General features: G+C 39.6%; 1 protein-coding gene and 1 long non-coding RNA gene across 4 annotated transcripts in view; one reads left to right on the top strand and one right to left on the bottom strand.

The window, feature by feature from the left end:
- Window positions 1-17,251, bottom strand: part of LOC140696802 (uncharacterized) — a 64,621-nt gene that overhangs the window by 9,775 nt on the left and 37,595 nt on the right. The gene's annotated exons all lie outside the window — the stretch shown is intronic.
- SLC12A1 (solute carrier family 12 member 1) overlaps window positions 1-17,251 on the top strand; it is a 75,739-nt gene that overhangs the window by 41,039 nt on the left and 17,449 nt on the right. For all 3 annotated transcript variants that reach the window (XM_031672805.2, XM_006201755.4, XM_015237230.3), the window contains exons 17-19: window positions 4,572-4,712; window positions 7,253-7,359; window positions 11,085-11,167. In XM_031672805.2, coding sequence (XP_031528665.1) covers window positions 4,572-4,712; window positions 7,253-7,359; window positions 11,085-11,167 — 331 coding nt within the window. The remainder of the gene's footprint in view (window positions 1-4,571; window positions 4,713-7,252; window positions 7,360-11,084; window positions 11,168-17,251) is intronic.

Raw genomic sequence — 17,251 nt, 5'->3', positions numbered from 1 at the left:
AGGGACACCTACTGTCTACACAAGATTGACAGGTTAAGTAATGACCAACCGTGACGCTAGAGGATTTTCAAAAATCTTATCAAGCACCCTTCTCCCGTATTATCAACTTTGGTGTCCTGGATTAGTGGATTTCATTTTGGCCAATATAATACAAGAGCCAGTTTTGATGGAATAAGCAGTTTGGGGGTGTTTTTCTTCTCCAGCAATTTAGAGAAAACTTAGTTTAGGAGACAATAAAATACCTTTAGGATAGGAGAAGTGAACTGGGAATATAAACAGTCATATATGAGCAAGGGAGAAAAGATCTTTTTTATAGAGGTGAGATGTTGCTTTTAATTAACTCTTTGCTGCTTTAATTATAATAAAAGAGTATGATTCTGGAATATCATTTCATGCAAGTAAGTACCTGAGTCTATACCACTAATGGCTCTGGTTGTTTGACGTGTATACTGGACCACTTTGCACATCACTGTGCTGGCCTCTCCCAGCAAGGCCCAAAGGTTTTGTTCCCAGGTGCCAGGTGTTCTCTTGAGGACAGAAAATAGTTACTGTATCAGTTAATGACTTCCAGGTAGTTACTTTCTGTGGGCTCCTGGGGCTGTAGGTGCTGTCACCATTTTCCAACTCACGCTCAGTCGTCAGTCATTTTTACCAAGAAACAGATGGAAAGCAATGTAGGGAAAGTCAACTTACTAAATTTTTTTTCCCAAAAGCGCAGTGGTTAATGGTTAGGCCAACCTTGTGAAAAAGGTTAAATAGTAGCAGTGATATTGAGAGATAAAAGCTTAATTTTTAACTTTAGGAAGCTGGTGCTCATGGACTTTTGAGACACACAGTCAGGTTCTGAATCACTGTCTTGCCACCTGTTTGCTGTGACGGACCTTGGAAAATGGTCAGCCCCTGAATCAATTCAAGAGGTCTTCACAAATTCTTAAATTGAAAAGAGAAGAGGTATTTATGCTCCATCAAGAAAAAAATGCTTTTTTTTAAGATACATTTATTATTCTTTAGTCATGGAATCTCTGTCATGATGCTAATAAATTAATGACATGACAAAATTCAGGAAGAATGCAGTGACCTATGAGCGGACACGGGGATGCATGATGACATGAAATATGCACCTGATTTGAAAGGGAAATTTTTTCTTTCCCACAGTTCCAACCAGAGAGGCAATGAAAGCAAAGACAGAGCAATAGGACTCTCAATGTTTTAAAATATAAAAGTTGGAAAGAACACTGCATTTGACCCAAATTCCTCTGTTTGATCCCCACGATATTGGAAACCCTGTGGAAATTCTTTTTCATAATACTCATTTATTTGAAGTAGTGTCACATCAATTTCTTCTCCAGATTAAATAATTAGAATTCCCTTCTCAATCACAGTCAGAGTTACAATACATACAAAATTCTTAGAGCATCTTTGTTCAAATCCTGAATTAATTTATATACTCATACTTTGGATCCTAACTGAGCTAACCTCTATAATATTTTAATTGGGTGGTAAAATCCATTTTTGTGATTATGACGTATTTGGATGTTGAATAACTATGTTCCAGGATATCTTCCCCTCTTGTTGTTTGCTTTTTCCATACTACATTTGTACTGCAGCCCACTTCACATTAGTAAGTGTGCTACAAGGGTATTATAACCGCTTTTAGCAAAGAGAGATCCTGCATGAAATATTTTTATGACTTCTCAATATGGCAAATTTAGGCATTAAAGTAAATCTCTCTGTCACAATTATTGTTTAATCTGGATTTCTCTAATACTAATAGTTACACATTAGACTATATTTATTTAAATAAATGCCAGTTTCCCCAAGGAGTCACAGTCTTTGTGACACAAGTCAATACACCGATGGTCTGATACCTTTCCCAGCTGTTGGTTATTCTTCTGTCTCATGGTTTTTGCTACCCTTCAGCTTCCTTGAATAAAATATTTCCTCTTTCTTTTGCAATTGATGGTGCCTAGAATTCCGAAGAAGGAGTAGTGATTCAAAATGAATTGACAGTTTAGAACCCTGAGCAAAATTTGATCTATAATGATAAATCTTCCCCAGGCTAGGTCTTCTGGTTTAATAACCACCCTTCCTATACCTTAACCATCTCCATCTCTATTGGAGGTTCTTGTTTTTTAACTATAATGTACGGTAGCCGAACTTACATTACATGTTTTGATGTATTGTTATATTCTAGAAAGTATTCTGGTAAAAATAAGTGCGCAAAGAATCTAATCCAATTTAAACAGAATATGAAAGTAGAAGAAACCCCAGAAAACACCTAGTGTTGTGTAATAGAAAACTACTATGTGCCACAAATGGAACTTGAAATTTTCTAGTAGCCAATTAAAGGAAGTAAAAAGAAACAGATGTGAATGAAAAACATTGCCTGCCGTATCAGTAAACAAAGGACGCTGCGGCCAAGCCATTAGGCACCACCACCGCCCCCAACAGTGAGCAGAGGGAACTCAGGATGAGGACGAGCAGGCAGCCCGGCCTCTGCAGCCTCCCCCAGCGTTGCCCCCAGAGGGAACCTGGGATGGGAAAGCACAAGATACTGGCCCTAGACGGCTAGGTGCATATCAAAGAAATGATTTCAAGGTGCCCAGACTTTTGCACCTTCCCTTACACAGAAAAGGGCTACATTCCTTAACCTGAGATACCTGGTTCTCTTTAATTAACAGTAATCTTTTGATGTTCCGACTACCTGGGCTTTGTGGCAAAACTCCTATATATCCTGGCTCCTCCCCTGCCTCTTTGGAGCAGGCTCTGAGAGCCATCTGAGGCCACCTCCAGGCTGGAGTCCTCAGAAAGTCTGCCAAATAAAACATAACTTTCAGCTTTTAGGTTGTGCATTTTTTTAGTCAACACAGGTGAATGCAATGCATCCAGAATGTTATCATTTCAATATGTAATCAACATAAAAATATTAATGAGATATTTTACGTTCTTTTTTTTCATACTAAGGCTTCAAAATCCAGTGTATGTTTTACATTTCCTGTACATTTCAATGTGGACCAGCCACATTTCAAAAGCTCAATAGCAACATACGGATACAGGCTATCACACTGGATGGTGATGACCTAGACAACTTTCTTATTCTTCCAAATGTAGAGCTCACATCAAGAGAAGACAGTTGGCACACCGGGGTATCAGCTAGTCAGTGCCAGAGCCAGGTCTGGCTCCCTGTTCACTGCTCTCTCAGAACTGTTGTGGAACAAACACAGTGGTAGGATTAGGTCTGGGGCTTCGACAAGACTGTGAGCACTCATTTAAGATAGTAAAAATCAACTTTGGATGAGCACCTACTATATTCCAGACACCGTACTAGGCACTTTACCACGATTACTTGAAACAGCCTTGCAGGATAGACTTGATCCCTGTTTCCAGAATAGCACACCAAAGTTCAGAGATCATTTATTACCTCCAAAGCAGCAAAGCTTAGGACCCAGTTCTGTCTGACCACAAAACCTGGTGTCTTTTTCATAGTACCAAGCTCTTTCCCTCCAGTCCAAGACCCTCTAAACCCACGACCCCAAGCATGGTCTGAGGACCAGCAGCATCTGTGTCACCTGGGAGTATGTTAGAAGTGCAGAAACTTGAACCGCATACCTATCCTACACACTGCATTTTACTAAGATCTCAGGTGGTCAGTAAGAAATCTAAGGCAATTCAATAAAATACCAAATCTCTTCATGAACTTAAAGAATTTCCAGGAAAGTAGTAGATTTGTACCCTTGTCAGACACATACTAGATAATCAGAAATACCTTTTGGATTGATTTGAAACATGCAAAGAATAGAGCTAGCTTGGACTTTTAAGGAGTCAGAAGCAAGAACAGAAATTTTTGTTAAAAATGAGTTTCCAGACTCATTTTTAAATTATAAAAAGCTTCATCTACCACCACCACACCTGCCTCTTTGTCTCTTAATCTCTTTTATTCTTCCTATGCCACAGGTATGTGAACTTGTGTTCCCATCAACTTCATTGAGTGAGTGGGAAATGTGCATTTGAATAGGAGTATGTCAACATTACACAAGGAGAAGTGGTGTGAGGGTATCTTCACCACACACAAAAGCAATGAAAGAGCCTGTTAGAATTGTCAAGATGTGGTAGTTCATGCCAGGATTTGCAACTCACCATGTTTCGGCTCCCAAGAGTGCTGTCACATTTCTTGAAACTGGGCTCTAGCTCAGATTTCCTTGCTGAATGTGGCTCTCGCTGTTGAGTCAAAGGTTGACTGTGTATTTATCCTGAATTTCTTCAATCACATTTTCAGTATTTTTCTCAGGTGCCACGATGCCCTCAGCTCTTTCTTTCATTTGACATGAGGCAGTTAATTAAGCAGGTGTTAATACGACAAGACATTCCGCCTGGAAAGTGAGTAATGTGAGCAGCCCAGGTCCTCTCCAGAAGGTTGAATTTGTGTGAACCCTGTTTAGTGAGGCGTTTTCCCCTTCTCCCATTTCTTAACTCGATGGGGGCATTGCTGGCTATTTTTGTCCTTTAGAAAACAACAGCAGTGCGATGTATAACAGCAGGGCTGCTAACCAATATCTCATTGCGTCGTACAGGGACCGCGCAAGCTGTGTGTTAAAGAGATGAACAGTGGCATGGCAAAAAAGCAGGCCTGGCTTATAAAGAACAAAATCAAGGCTTTTTACGCTGCAGTGGCGGCAGATTGTTTCAGAGATGGTGTCCGGAGTCTCCTTCAGGTAAGGCTGGCACTGAGGGAATGAAGACAGAAGCGAAAGACAATTAGCACTCCATTTTAATGAAGCTCCCAAATGGAATGGCCCCAGGTAGACTAGCATCAGAGATCAATGCAGATGGGCGAGGAATTCATTTCGAATTCCTGAGGATAGGCAAAGCAAAACAAAAGCAGAGCGGTTCTATTACAGTGAACTATGAGTGACACACTGGAAATGGAAAATGAGGCTGCCTTTGGCCAACAGCGCACATTCTGTCCCCATACTTATTGAAATGCAAATTTGTTCTGAGGGTTGACGATGTTCACGATCCTATTAAAACTTCAAACTATTTTTACATCTCATACTGCATATAGCAATGCTCAAGTCAGGCATTCTTTTCCTTGTTTCTTTTGTAAATGGTGTGAGGGCAGCTGCAAGACTAAATAAATGCCTGGTGATCTGGGCGTAAAATCTCCCTATCCTCCTAAATTATTTCCAGAATGTTAAATTAAATGTAATCATCTCTGTGGTTCAACACCGAAGCCCACAATTCTTCCCTCTTTTCTCCCTTATGCTTTCCTCCCCTTCTGTAATAAATATCTAGACTCTTTCCCTAGTTCTGATCTTCAGAATTTAGAGGGCCAGAGAATCCTATAGCAATCCAAGAGAACCTCAGAAGCTGTAGGGCTTGGCTTTCTAATAATTTTGGCTTTAATATGGTTGGAAAAACATGATTCTACATTCACTGAATGATGTACTTAGCTTTCCGAGTTGCCACACACAAGAGTGTCAAAATTCAGGATTGCATCCAGGTTACTCTCATGGTGTGCAGACAGGAAAGAAAAAAGCGTTGATTAAATTTTAATATTTTGGAGAGTAAGAGAGTTTGATGCATTCCTGTCTCTAAGATCCCTGAAGAACACTTGCAGAGCAGCTGCACGTGCAGAGAAACCACTTCTGAAAGACCTGTTGCCCTCAACGAGCCTCTTTTCGTCTGTTATTGATTTGCTAAACCATGGAAATAAATGTCTTTGGAAGATGCTGATTTTAATTCCAGTAGTGAGTTACTTTTCAGTAGCTCTGGTTAAATATGCTGGGAAGGTTATACATTTAATGTAAAATTATCACAGAAGATTAGTAAAATAATTTAAAAAAAAACTCAACTCCTAATGGGAGGACAGACATAGAATAAAAAACAGGGAGAGAAAAGACATTGGTTTGGAAAACAGTATATTAACCCAGAAGAAATTGTAAAAAATTTGACAATGCATAAAGCGAGTGCACATGAATTTCTTCAAACAAAAGAGGAGTACAGAGGGGTCATGACAGAAAGGGCAGGACAGAGTGGCATTAAAGAGAAGCGCTCACAATTACACCATTTTGTATAAAGCCTTCTTTGCATCTAAGAAATTATGGTACAAATGACCACATCCCCAAATTGTAGGCTTGGAAAAGACTACAACCACACTGCCACGTACCTGCCAAGGGCCAGATGACAGCTCTGAGGAGCCCTCCTGCTACTTGTACATTTTGAAGGGCAATACACCAAATGTGGTGGAGGCAAAGTTTATTTCAGGAACTCTCCATCAATGCCTATCTCCTTCCACTTGCTACTGTCCTCTCTAAAATTCTCTCTGGTCATTTGTTTCACCATTCGTGTGACCCAGAATATCCTTCCTTCATTTCCACTACTCTCCTTACCTTTACGTGGCAACGTCTAAGCAACCTGCAAGACCCGAAACAAATGCCACCTCTCCCATGAAATCATTCATGAATCTTTAGCTGGAATTCAATTTTTCTTCCTTTATGCTTCCATATGATTTCCTACTGCATTTGCACTTGAATTATAATTATTTGTATATATCTTGTCACCTCAACCTTATTCTAAGCTCCTTCAGCCAAAGAATATGCCTCACCACTCTCTCACAGCACCTGACATAGCACTTTGCAATTAATAGGTGCTCAGTAACATTGCTGGATTAAATTTAATTAACTGGAAGCCATATCCTGTCATCTAATGAGGGAAATGAAACTTCTGATATGGAAGATGGCTGTTAATGATATTGTCATGTAAGAGGATTAGGTTCTGGAAACACAGCTCAGTTATTCTTCAATAAATAATATAAGTAGAAGTTTCAGTGATCCTTCTGTGTAAGAATTTTCCAAACATGGATTTTTATTGCTAATGACATTATAGATACAGCAGGTGGAAATGAGCTTTGAACCACTAAGTTACAACATGCATGCCAACAGTTAAGCCAACCCTCACTTGATTTTAAATTATTGAACCATTTTAATGAGTGTATCAGAAGAAATGCAAATGACTGCTAATTTAGAAAACTACATTTCTGTCATCTAAAATCCATTTATGGCTGAGATGATTTAGAACTAATCTTTCTATTTTATGCTTGGGTACGGGCATGAAGGACACGCACTAAAATGTAATCTAATCTCCAGAATCTTCAGAACATTACTTCAGTGCTCTTTTGCACATTATTTTTCATTTGTAATGGTAGTTTCCTGGTCTGGTAAGGATCGCCCATGTGTTTATCTCCTTTGTTTAGGCCTCGGGCTTAGGAAGAATGAAACCAAACACTCTGGTGATTGGATATAAAAAAAACTGGAAGAAGGCTCCCCTGACAGAGATTGAAAACTACGTGGGAATCATACAGTAAGTGATGGCTTTCCAGACGTGCTCTTGTTCATAAAGCACTAACCAGGGCAGTACATAACCGACACTGTTGTACAGAATAAATTGCCCGAGAAGAGGACATTCCCCTGGTACTCTGAATTCTTTATCAGAGTGAAAAAACACTGCCAATAATAGAACTTGAGGAAATCACAGCATCAGAGGGGGCAGGTGGGGGCAATTCGGTGTCAAAGAAAAAGGTAAATATTTAGAGTTACACCTTCAAACCTATTTACAAAATTAAACGCAAAGGACAGCTGTGTAAAGAAGGAATTGTTCTTTCAAAACATTTGGACTCTTTGGTTGGCTGGTGTGCCCAGTTCAGTCATTGTCTTATCCCGAGCCTTCGATAAGGACAGTGCTACCCCAGAGCCTCAGCTCTCCCTTTGCTGGTATGAGGATCCTGTGTGTCTGGTGCCTCTGACATGTAGTGGTGTTGACTTATGGACAAACTGGGAGATTTGAAAAGTATGTGACATCCAATATCTCTAAACCCAAGAAGTCTTGGGATAGGGATAATAACGATAATCCTTAAAAGACTAGCAGGCACCAGGCTAATGTCCTTAGCGTGAATGATCCCACTTAATTCTCACAAGAAGCCTTTGAATTAAACACTACTACTGTTCTCGCTCCACGAGGAAAGACACAGATGTGAAAAATTAAGTAACGTGCAGAAAATGACAAAGTTGGATAAGTGATAGAGCTGGAATTCCGACCCACGGTCAATCTACTTCAAAGTTGGAATTAACGATCACAATGCTATGCTACCTCCGAAAGTACATACATAACCAAAGTGTCGCCTGGCTTGGTCCCTTCTTTTGAGTAAGAGAAAACAAATTCTATACACACAGAGCAGCTCAGGGTGTCCTCAGTGACCATTCTAGAAAACTGAGCCTTTCTTCCAGGCCTGAAAATACTTAACCTGATTTGTCTTAAATGGGATGGGGGGCAGTGTTAGCTATGCCCAACAGCTGTCTTTGGGGCCAAAAACTCTGAAAATGGAAGGTTTCCTCTGTCTGCCATCTGACTTCACTCTGATTTCCAACCATGGGGTAGAGAACGTGCCCTGAGAGATCCAGCCACACTTAAATGTCCATAATACACAGGAAAGAAATCCTCACCCCTTCAAAGCAAGCATATACGCAGTGCTTCTTATACCAGGCGATGTCCTCTGGCCCCTCCTAGAATCAGCATCATTACTGGGGGTGACTTAGGAAACACAACAAAAGTATTCTAAGATTAGCTCTATTAAAAAGAAGGATAAGAGAATAATTTTCATCTTCTGAAAATATATGCATTAGTGACCAAACAAAAATTCACTTAGCAGTCCTCCTAACCCAGGAATCTATGTACTTGATGCATTCTCCTGAATCCTGTTCTTCAAACATATAAAGCCTGAATGCCACATGCTGCCCTCTGGCTCCTGCTGGGGCTCGAAGTTCAACAGGTTACGGCTAAATCAAGTGAGCAGAGACAGAATTTTCCCAGGCTTAGCAAATAGCATTTTGATATATTTAGAATCACAGTCAGTTGCTGACCAGATATTCTTAGAAATGGATTAGATCCATTCTCTGTTATCCAGGTTCTTCAGTAAAATTTCAACCTCACCTTTGGGAACAAAGAGGGGGGGAATAAACAGGAAGAAATATGTAAACCTTCAGTTAGAGTCCACTAGTCGATACAGAAGTGTGAGTTTGTCTTTCAGCCTCCCTACCAACCCAAACATTCTAAAACTTCCAAGGACCAAAATTTTCAAACCCAGTAATATTAAGCCGAAGAGACTTCTGGCTTTTATATCAAATTAATAATTGGTCTTCTCGGTAATAAAGTTCAGTGTGAAGGTGGCACAAATTTGTACTAATGTAAAACTTAGCTGGCTTGGCAAAGTTAAATGACTTTATTACCATATCAACGGGGTCGATATAGAAGGAAGACAATCATGCATCCATATTGTATTTCCTTTTCTAACTTCTTCATTTTATGACTTAAAGTATAGTATTATTGTTAACATAAAGAGGATTCACAACAATAGTATGATGTTTTACCACTTTTCTTTGAATGAAAGATTTTTAAAGTAAGGTTTAATTTTAATTAGAATCTAATTGGAATTAGTTTTCGTTGGCTGCTATAACAAATCACCTCAAATTTAGTGGATTAAAACAACACAAATGTGTTAGCTTACAATTATGCAGGTTAAAAGTCGGATACAAACTCCCTGAGCTGGAGTCAAGGTGTGGACTGGGCTGTATCCCTTCTGGGGGCTCTGGGAGAGAATTCCTGGCCTTGCCTTTTCTAGGTTCTAGAGGCTTCCCACTGCTCATGGCCCCTTCCTCCATCTTCAGAGCTCTCGATGGGTCAAGTCCTTCTCACACCACATTCCTCTGACCCCCTCATCTACCTCCCAGTTTCACTTTTAAGGACCCTTATGATTACACCAGGCCCACCCAGATTATCCAGGATAATCTCTCCGTCTCATGGTCCTTAACCTCATCACACCAGCAAAGTCCATTTCGCCATGTAAAGTAACATATTCATAGGTTCCAGGGATTAGAATGCGGATGTCTTTGGGGAGCCACAATTACTCTAACGCAGAATCCAAATATTTTTTGTGCACACTGTCTGCTTTTCATAATCAAGGACAATTAGAAGCAAGATTTATCAGGAATTTACTTTGTGGCAACTTTGGCGAGAATGGATCTGTTTTTTAAGTGAAGTTCACTTACGGTTCAAATTTTGAATGGATATTCATATTATACTTCATTTATTTATATCATTGTTTGAAAATACAGGTTTACTTTGGCTAGATTTGTTTGCGTATCATGAGACAATCACAAACTGCATTGTTTCTGGGGAAGGGTGACTGAACGGAAAGATTTCTTGGGTTTCAGATCCATGAGATTGAGCAAAGGAGCCCCATAGGAGAATATTTCAAATGAACACGAAGTACTAATTGGTTTGCCCAAAATTTAAGGGCAGAGAACAATATTCTACAAGAACAGAGATAAAAGAGTGAGCCTTTCTTTCCCTTGTAGATAGTCTAATGCCATTGAGTTGGGTTTAGAGAAGGCACAACAGACAACTTCAACAGGATAGAGTTGCCATGAAAAAGTGTTGCTTCAAATGGTCTCTCCAAAGTCAATGGTGAAAGTTCCTTAGAGGAACTGGAGACCCTTTTAACTGGGAACTTGATGTCAAAAGTGTTGGGGAAGGGTATAGCTCAGTGTAGAGTGCATGCTTAGCATGCATGAGGTCCTGAGTTCAACCCCCCAGTACGTCCGTTAAAATAAATAAATAAGTAAACCTAATTACCTCCCCTCCCCTGCCAAAAAATGTTGTAGGATTCCTCCTCAATGGGCAGAAGTGTTGACTTATAATTTCAAAGGGTCTTTGCAGCCTTAAAAGTTCTGTTCTAAATATTTCAGTGATTGTTTTATTTACCTTAGAAAAGAATCAAAACTCTGATCTTAATCAAAATTCGAATTGATAGTATTGTTTGAGTAAGTTAGTTACCTTGACCCAGAATACATTTTTAAAAGGTGTAAATGGAAAACAAACAAACAAAAAAGGCATCAGCTCTTGGCTATGTTCGAAAGTGAGGTTTTGTAGTTTAATTACCTTAAAATCTTAGAAGGTAGTTTAGTATTAGTCCAGATCTTGAGGATTAAGGGAGTCATTTAAGTCACTAACCACTTTGCTTCTACTTTCAGTGATGCCTTTGATTTTGAGATTGGTGTTGTCATAGTCAGAATCAGCCAAGGGTTTGACATCTCTCAGGTTCTTCAGGTACAAGGTAGGTACTTCCTTTATTCAACCAACAGATATTCTCTGAGCAGCTACTCCATGCCTGGCGTTGTTCTGGGTGCTGGGCACAGCCTAGTGCCCAATACAGACAAAACCCCCTAACGATGAAGCTTACATTCTTGTGCTGACGTGAAGTGTGTGCACTGTCCCAGTGTTTTCCCCATTGCTAACACAAGTGGCCTTTGTCCTGCTAACCAGAAACACAGAATAATTCAGGGCAGTCATCAGTTATTCTTCTTATCGCAAAACCGCAAAACCAGCAGCACTGAAAATAAATACCTCCAGTAAAATAATCTGCCAAATTTGCAAGATGTTTCAGGAAAATGAAGATTAATTCTTTCCTTGGAAAACCATGTTTTGTTTTTAAGAATCTGTGATCTGGTTTGTAGCTAACATGGAAATGAGCCTGAATGTATCACGCTGTGAATCACTAATCTAAGTCTCAGAGGCAGAAACACTAATTCAGATGAGTGGTCCTGCTTTCTGCTTGTGGAGGATTCCATACACTTCTTGTTAAGTCTCAGAGTGTAAACACGCCCTCTTGTGTATGGAATGAAGGACACATTTAAAGAGTCACTAAAACATTAGGGCAGGACACTAATCCATGACTTCTCTTTAGCTGAACTTCACGGTAGAGTCCACTGTCAACATGACACTAGAAAAAGGATATTTGGGAGGTATCTCTTGTGTCCCGGGCATGGTGTATGTGACGGTGCTGGGTAGACTAAGACTAATAAGAGCCTGTATCCTCAAAAGACTCACACCCTCATAATGGAAATGGGTAGATAATTAGTGTGATAATAGGCATATTAATAGAGCATTATGGGAAGGGGAGAGGGGGCATCTAACTCCAAGAAGGCTTCCTGGAGAAAATTACCTTTGATTTTAGGTCTAGTGGATGAGTAGGAGTTAACCAAGCAAAGTTGGAGGAGAGAAAATCAAGAGTTAGAGCAATAGCATTCCTGGCAAAGAGGAGCGCATTAGCAAAGTTGTGAAGACATGGGAATGTGGAGGAATGGGGTATATGGGCAACCAAAAAGCAGACTAATGTTATTGAAAAGTATGAAGCAGACAGTAGTGAAATATGAGGTTGCTGACACAGAATTCTGATTTTAAAAGCCTCATCTGCCATATTAAAAAGTATGGACCAAATTCTGCAGACAGTGAGGAACCACTGAAGAGATTTAAGTGAGGGAATAATATGGTGAAATTAGACTTCATACTCTTTCAGTTATGGAGGCATGGACTCAAAGAGGACTAGAATGGAGACAGAAACACAAATCAAAAGGATTTTTATAATAATCAAAGCAAGAGAAGGTGACAGCCTGGACTAGAGCAGCCTCTCTCAGAGGATGGAGAGAGAAGTACCAGAGTACTTTGGAGGTACAAAGAGCAGCATTTTGGGTTTGAGAGGATGTGTGAGATGTGAGAGAGGGAGGAGTAAAAAAAGATTCCTTGGCTGAGTGAATGGTGGTGTGGAATGGAAATGATGAAATGAGAAACACAAGAGGAAGGGTAGGTTTAATGAAAAGCTGGTTAGTTTTTTGTTTTTTCAGTTTTTTAAATTTATTTTAATTTACTTATTATTATATTATTTATTTTATTTTGTCTGGGGGGAGGTGATTAGGTTTATTTATTTTTAGAGGAGGGACTAGGGATTGAACCCAGGACCTCATGCATGCTAAGCATGCACTCTACCACTTGAGCTATATCCTCCTTCAACCCCAGTTTAGTTTTAAACAATGTCCTGTGGGAAATCCTACTGGAAATGTCCAAAAGGCAGTTATACAGTCTTGATCTTAAAGTTGAAATTTGAGTTGGAGATGTAGATTTAGATGTTTGAGGTCAAAGTGTGTACCCCCCGACCCCAGAATTCGTATGTTACAGTCCTAACCTCAGAATGTGACTGTTTTTGGAGATAGAGTCTTTCAAGAGGTTAATTAAGGTAAAATGAGATCACTAGGTTGGGTCCTAATTCCATATGAATGAAGTCCTTATGAAAAGAGGAGATTAGGACACAGACAAGAGCAGAGGAAGATCATGAAGACAGATGGAGAAGATGGTCACCTACAAGCTGAGGAGAGAGGTGTTAAAATGAAACCAACTCTGCCAGCACCTTGATCTTGAACTTCTATTCTCTAGAACTGTGAGAAAATAAATTCCTGCTGTGTTCTGTCCAGTCTATGGTAGGGGTTATGGCAGCCCTACCAAAGTAATACAAAAGACATCATAATGAAGGTGAAAATAGAAACTGTGACACTGGAAAATATAACCCAAAGAGTGTGTAGAGTCAAGAGTCCCAAGGCATAGGAGAAGGGTCCCAAAGGAAGAGCAGGGAAGGAGTGGTCAGGAAAGTAAAAGAACCAGGAGTCTGTGGTGTCACAGAAACCATGGGAACAGAGTGCTCAGAATAAGAAGGTTCACCGGAATTGTCAAATACAGCCAACAATACCAGCAATGCCAATGAAATATAATTGACATGGCACAGATAACCTTAGAACAATTTCTCTAGAGCAGTGCTGACAGAATCCAGAATGCAGTGGGTTGAGGAGGGACTGTGAGATGATGAAGCAGAGAATATGGATGTGGCCAAACATTATGAGAAGTTTGGATGCTAAGGAGAGGGATGAGACTGAAGAGATTTACTACAGGAAAGCCTGTAGACCTTAAGATGGGAGAAAGTCTTGTTTCCAGGCTGAAAAAAAAAAGTGGGCCCAAACAAGTGGGAGAGATTGAAGATGAGAGTAAAGAAAGAGATGACCCCTGGAATAAGATCATGGAAGAACAAGAAGAATCAGAGGAAAGGCATGGATTGAAGAGCTCATCAGAAACAGAAGGAAAATGCTTCAGCTTCTAAAATCAGAGCAAAGGAAGTGAGGATTGGAGAAGAGGTATGTGGATTTGTAAGAGTGGAGTGGTAAATTGAGGAAGATCATGTATAATGGCTTCAATTCTCTCTGTGAAGTTGGAGAAATTTTGCTGCTTGTCCAGTTTTTCTCTAGTGACGGTGACGTTTGGTCTCCAGGGTAGAGAGGATCAGGATTTTGCCGGGTAGGTTCACAGAAAGGAAAAGCCTGCAAGGGATTTGAGAGTGCAGGGACCTGATGGGTCCAGAGTCTACATGGCCACTTCATGGTGGCCTCCATCATATTAGAAGAGAACATGAGTAGATTAGGTGAATTTTCTGACGCCACCATTCTGATGTGTTGCAAGGGAAGAAGAGGAAAAAGAAGAAGAAACTAGAAATTAAGCTTTTTCTTTAACATGGAGAACTGCTATCTGATATGTATACTCTATGTTTATGTATGAAGAGCTTTAAAAAATAAAACTGAGGGTCCATCCTATGCAAAAATACAGCATAAGGTTCTCTTTGGTGCCTTTAGCCTTCATGTGTTTTATGCCCCTTTCCCTGTTGTGGACCTTTTATAGCTCTATGTCAGATGCAGAAATGCCTACGGGGCGTTCATGCTTAATTCACATTCCTCCCTAGTAGAACTTAATACATTAGCAGCAACAATAGCTAACATTTCTGAGCACTTATTACGTGCCATGTGTCATGCTTCATGTTTGCATATAACATTTATCATCCCAACTATCCTATCAGGAAAATGCTATCATTGCCCCCATTTTATAGCTAATAAAACTGAGGCTTCCCTAGGGTTCACAAGGATGGAACTGGTAGAGCTAAGAGTCAAACCCACGTCTATTTGAAGTCACTATCTACCTTTTGAAAAGGAGAGCTAGAGAGGACAGTGACTTACATAATGAGAAGCAGTGGTGAAATCTGAGAGCTGGGAGTGGAACAAGGCGATTTCCACCTATTCCTTTAAAAACCCAACATAGGTTTTTGTCTGTGCTAAGACAGACATGCCGTTGAGGACAATTACAAGAACCTGATACTAAGAGACCTGTTCTGTTGTTAATGTTCTACATTTTACTTTAATTTTTTCTGCCTTTTGTGCTGTACTGTTTTTCCATCTAAAAAAATGAGGATGCAAAACACAATTTGTATTAAATTACACATTTGCCTTGTGGGTTGTGTTGATCTCTTCAAGCTGAAAGATATGATGTAGCTCCCACCCCTCATGGCTCCATCTGCCAAAATACTCCATCAATTTAATTCTATAAAGCAGTACAGCAAGTGAATTCTGTATATTTCTGAAAGAATCCTGGTGGTGAACTGCATCCCCTTTTTAATTCCCCAAGGGATGTATCTGATTTATATCAACTTTGATGTTTGAAATATTTCTGCTTCTTAGTCAAGAAAGGGAAAATACAGTCAGATACTAATAAAATAATTATAAGTACCAATAACCTAGAGTAAACCAAAAAAACAGTATTACAAACACATGAACATGCAGAAAAACAACAGCATAATGACAGAAATTAACTTTACCCCATACTTCCATGCATTGTTTGGGAGTTTATGTAATTTATGACATAGTCCTCACATTAGATTTTGAATTGGAAGAAATAAGCTTTTGTTTCATTATATTATACTGTAATATAAGGCTTAATAAGATCCTGATAAATCTTAAGGATTGCATTACACTATGTTAATGATTATCATCATAGCTTTTCCAACACAGACACCACAGTGTCATCACAGATTATAATTTAAAGGAAATATTAGCAATTCAGAGTAACCATATACTGTAGTTAATAAAGCAGTGAATAGAAATCAACTTTATAGGTAATTTACCGGCTAATGACAATTATTTCTATAGTGTGTCATGGGCTCACGTGAGGAGAATAACTTTTTATGTAAATAAGATTGATGCTCATAGCAGTATAGCTTGTCTACTGCAGCAACTCATCCAATACTAATGGCTGATAGTTTCTCTTAAGAAATTAAATTATTGCCTGACAACACAAAAAATGCAGTATTTCATACTGTTCACTTCCCAGGAGGTATTTAGCAAGTTTGCCAACTACAGCATAGAGTCCAAATTGTACTGGTAGGAAACAAAACGATGAAACGTGATTCGCAATGTACTGCGGTCAAGTGTTCCATATAAGAGCCGCAGATTTATGGCCGTCTCAGAGCACGAGGATTCTGCTGTGTCTGATGGAGTGGCTTAGCAAAATAAAGACAGATGGCAGTGTAGTAAATAATTACTTGATTGGAAGGCGACCACTGCAGGATTGCTTCCTGCCTTCAATTCAACTAGACTTCACCTGGGATACGGCACATTGATTCATGTGAGCATTTACAGCTTTGAGTTGATTGACCAAGAAAGAACCATAATTTAATAATTAATAAGGAAGAAGGATGCTGTGAAGTCGGAGGGGATGTGATTCCTCAGTGGGTTTCCTTGCTCTCCCTTCTGTTGTCAGGTAACTGACACTCTCTATCTTTAAGATTTCATACTGAATTATAATGTGTAGACTCCTGCCTATTTGTAAAGACGTTGTTTAAAAAAGAAGAAGAAGAAGAAGAAAAAAAAAGACTGGGAATAGACCAACTGAGGCAATCTTGACAACTAAATTGAATTTCAAAATAGTTACTCCAGTTGGTTACCAGACAATCAATTTATAAAGCACTTGAAAATAAACTAACTACTGTTCAAGTGGTTTTAGCATTTGCATGAAGATACAGCTCAGGACTCACTCTTTGTTCTTCCCGCGAGAATTGTTTTGGGGTATGTATGAAGACTTGGTTAGAAACCCACTCTCAGCTGATAGATCCTAAGGGTCTAAGCTTTCTCTTCCATCATTAGAACCTCAGGGATTCTCTTAATCTGGACTGAGAAAAGGGCCAGCTTTTACTCTCTCCCCCTTGAAGTGGGGCTTTGCAGATCATGACGTACAATGACATTATCTAACATGCAATATTCAGATCCCCACCAGATGCCCAGGTGGCGGCCCTTTCCAGGGAAAGGACCCCTGCCCTTGCCTCTCATTCTTTGGATTAATCTTGCCTGTCCTACCTTCTGTCACATTCCAGCCTTGTTTGTCCTATCAGCCACTATTAGCCCCCTTTTTTTATAACTTTGTATACGGCGTTAACTCTACTTCGTACCAACACTTGTTTTTTGTCCCTACCCCCTCACATACTTACATGCTTTACACA

The sequence above is a fragment of the Vicugna pacos genome, chromosome 6 (genome assembly GCF_048564905.1).
Source record: "Vicugna pacos chromosome 6, VicPac4, whole genome shotgun sequence".
Taxonomy (NCBI): Eukaryota; Metazoa; Chordata; class Mammalia; order Artiodactyla; family Camelidae; genus Vicugna; species Vicugna pacos.
Note: the sequence above shows the minus strand (reverse complement) of the source record. Positions and strands in the feature narration are given on the sequence as shown.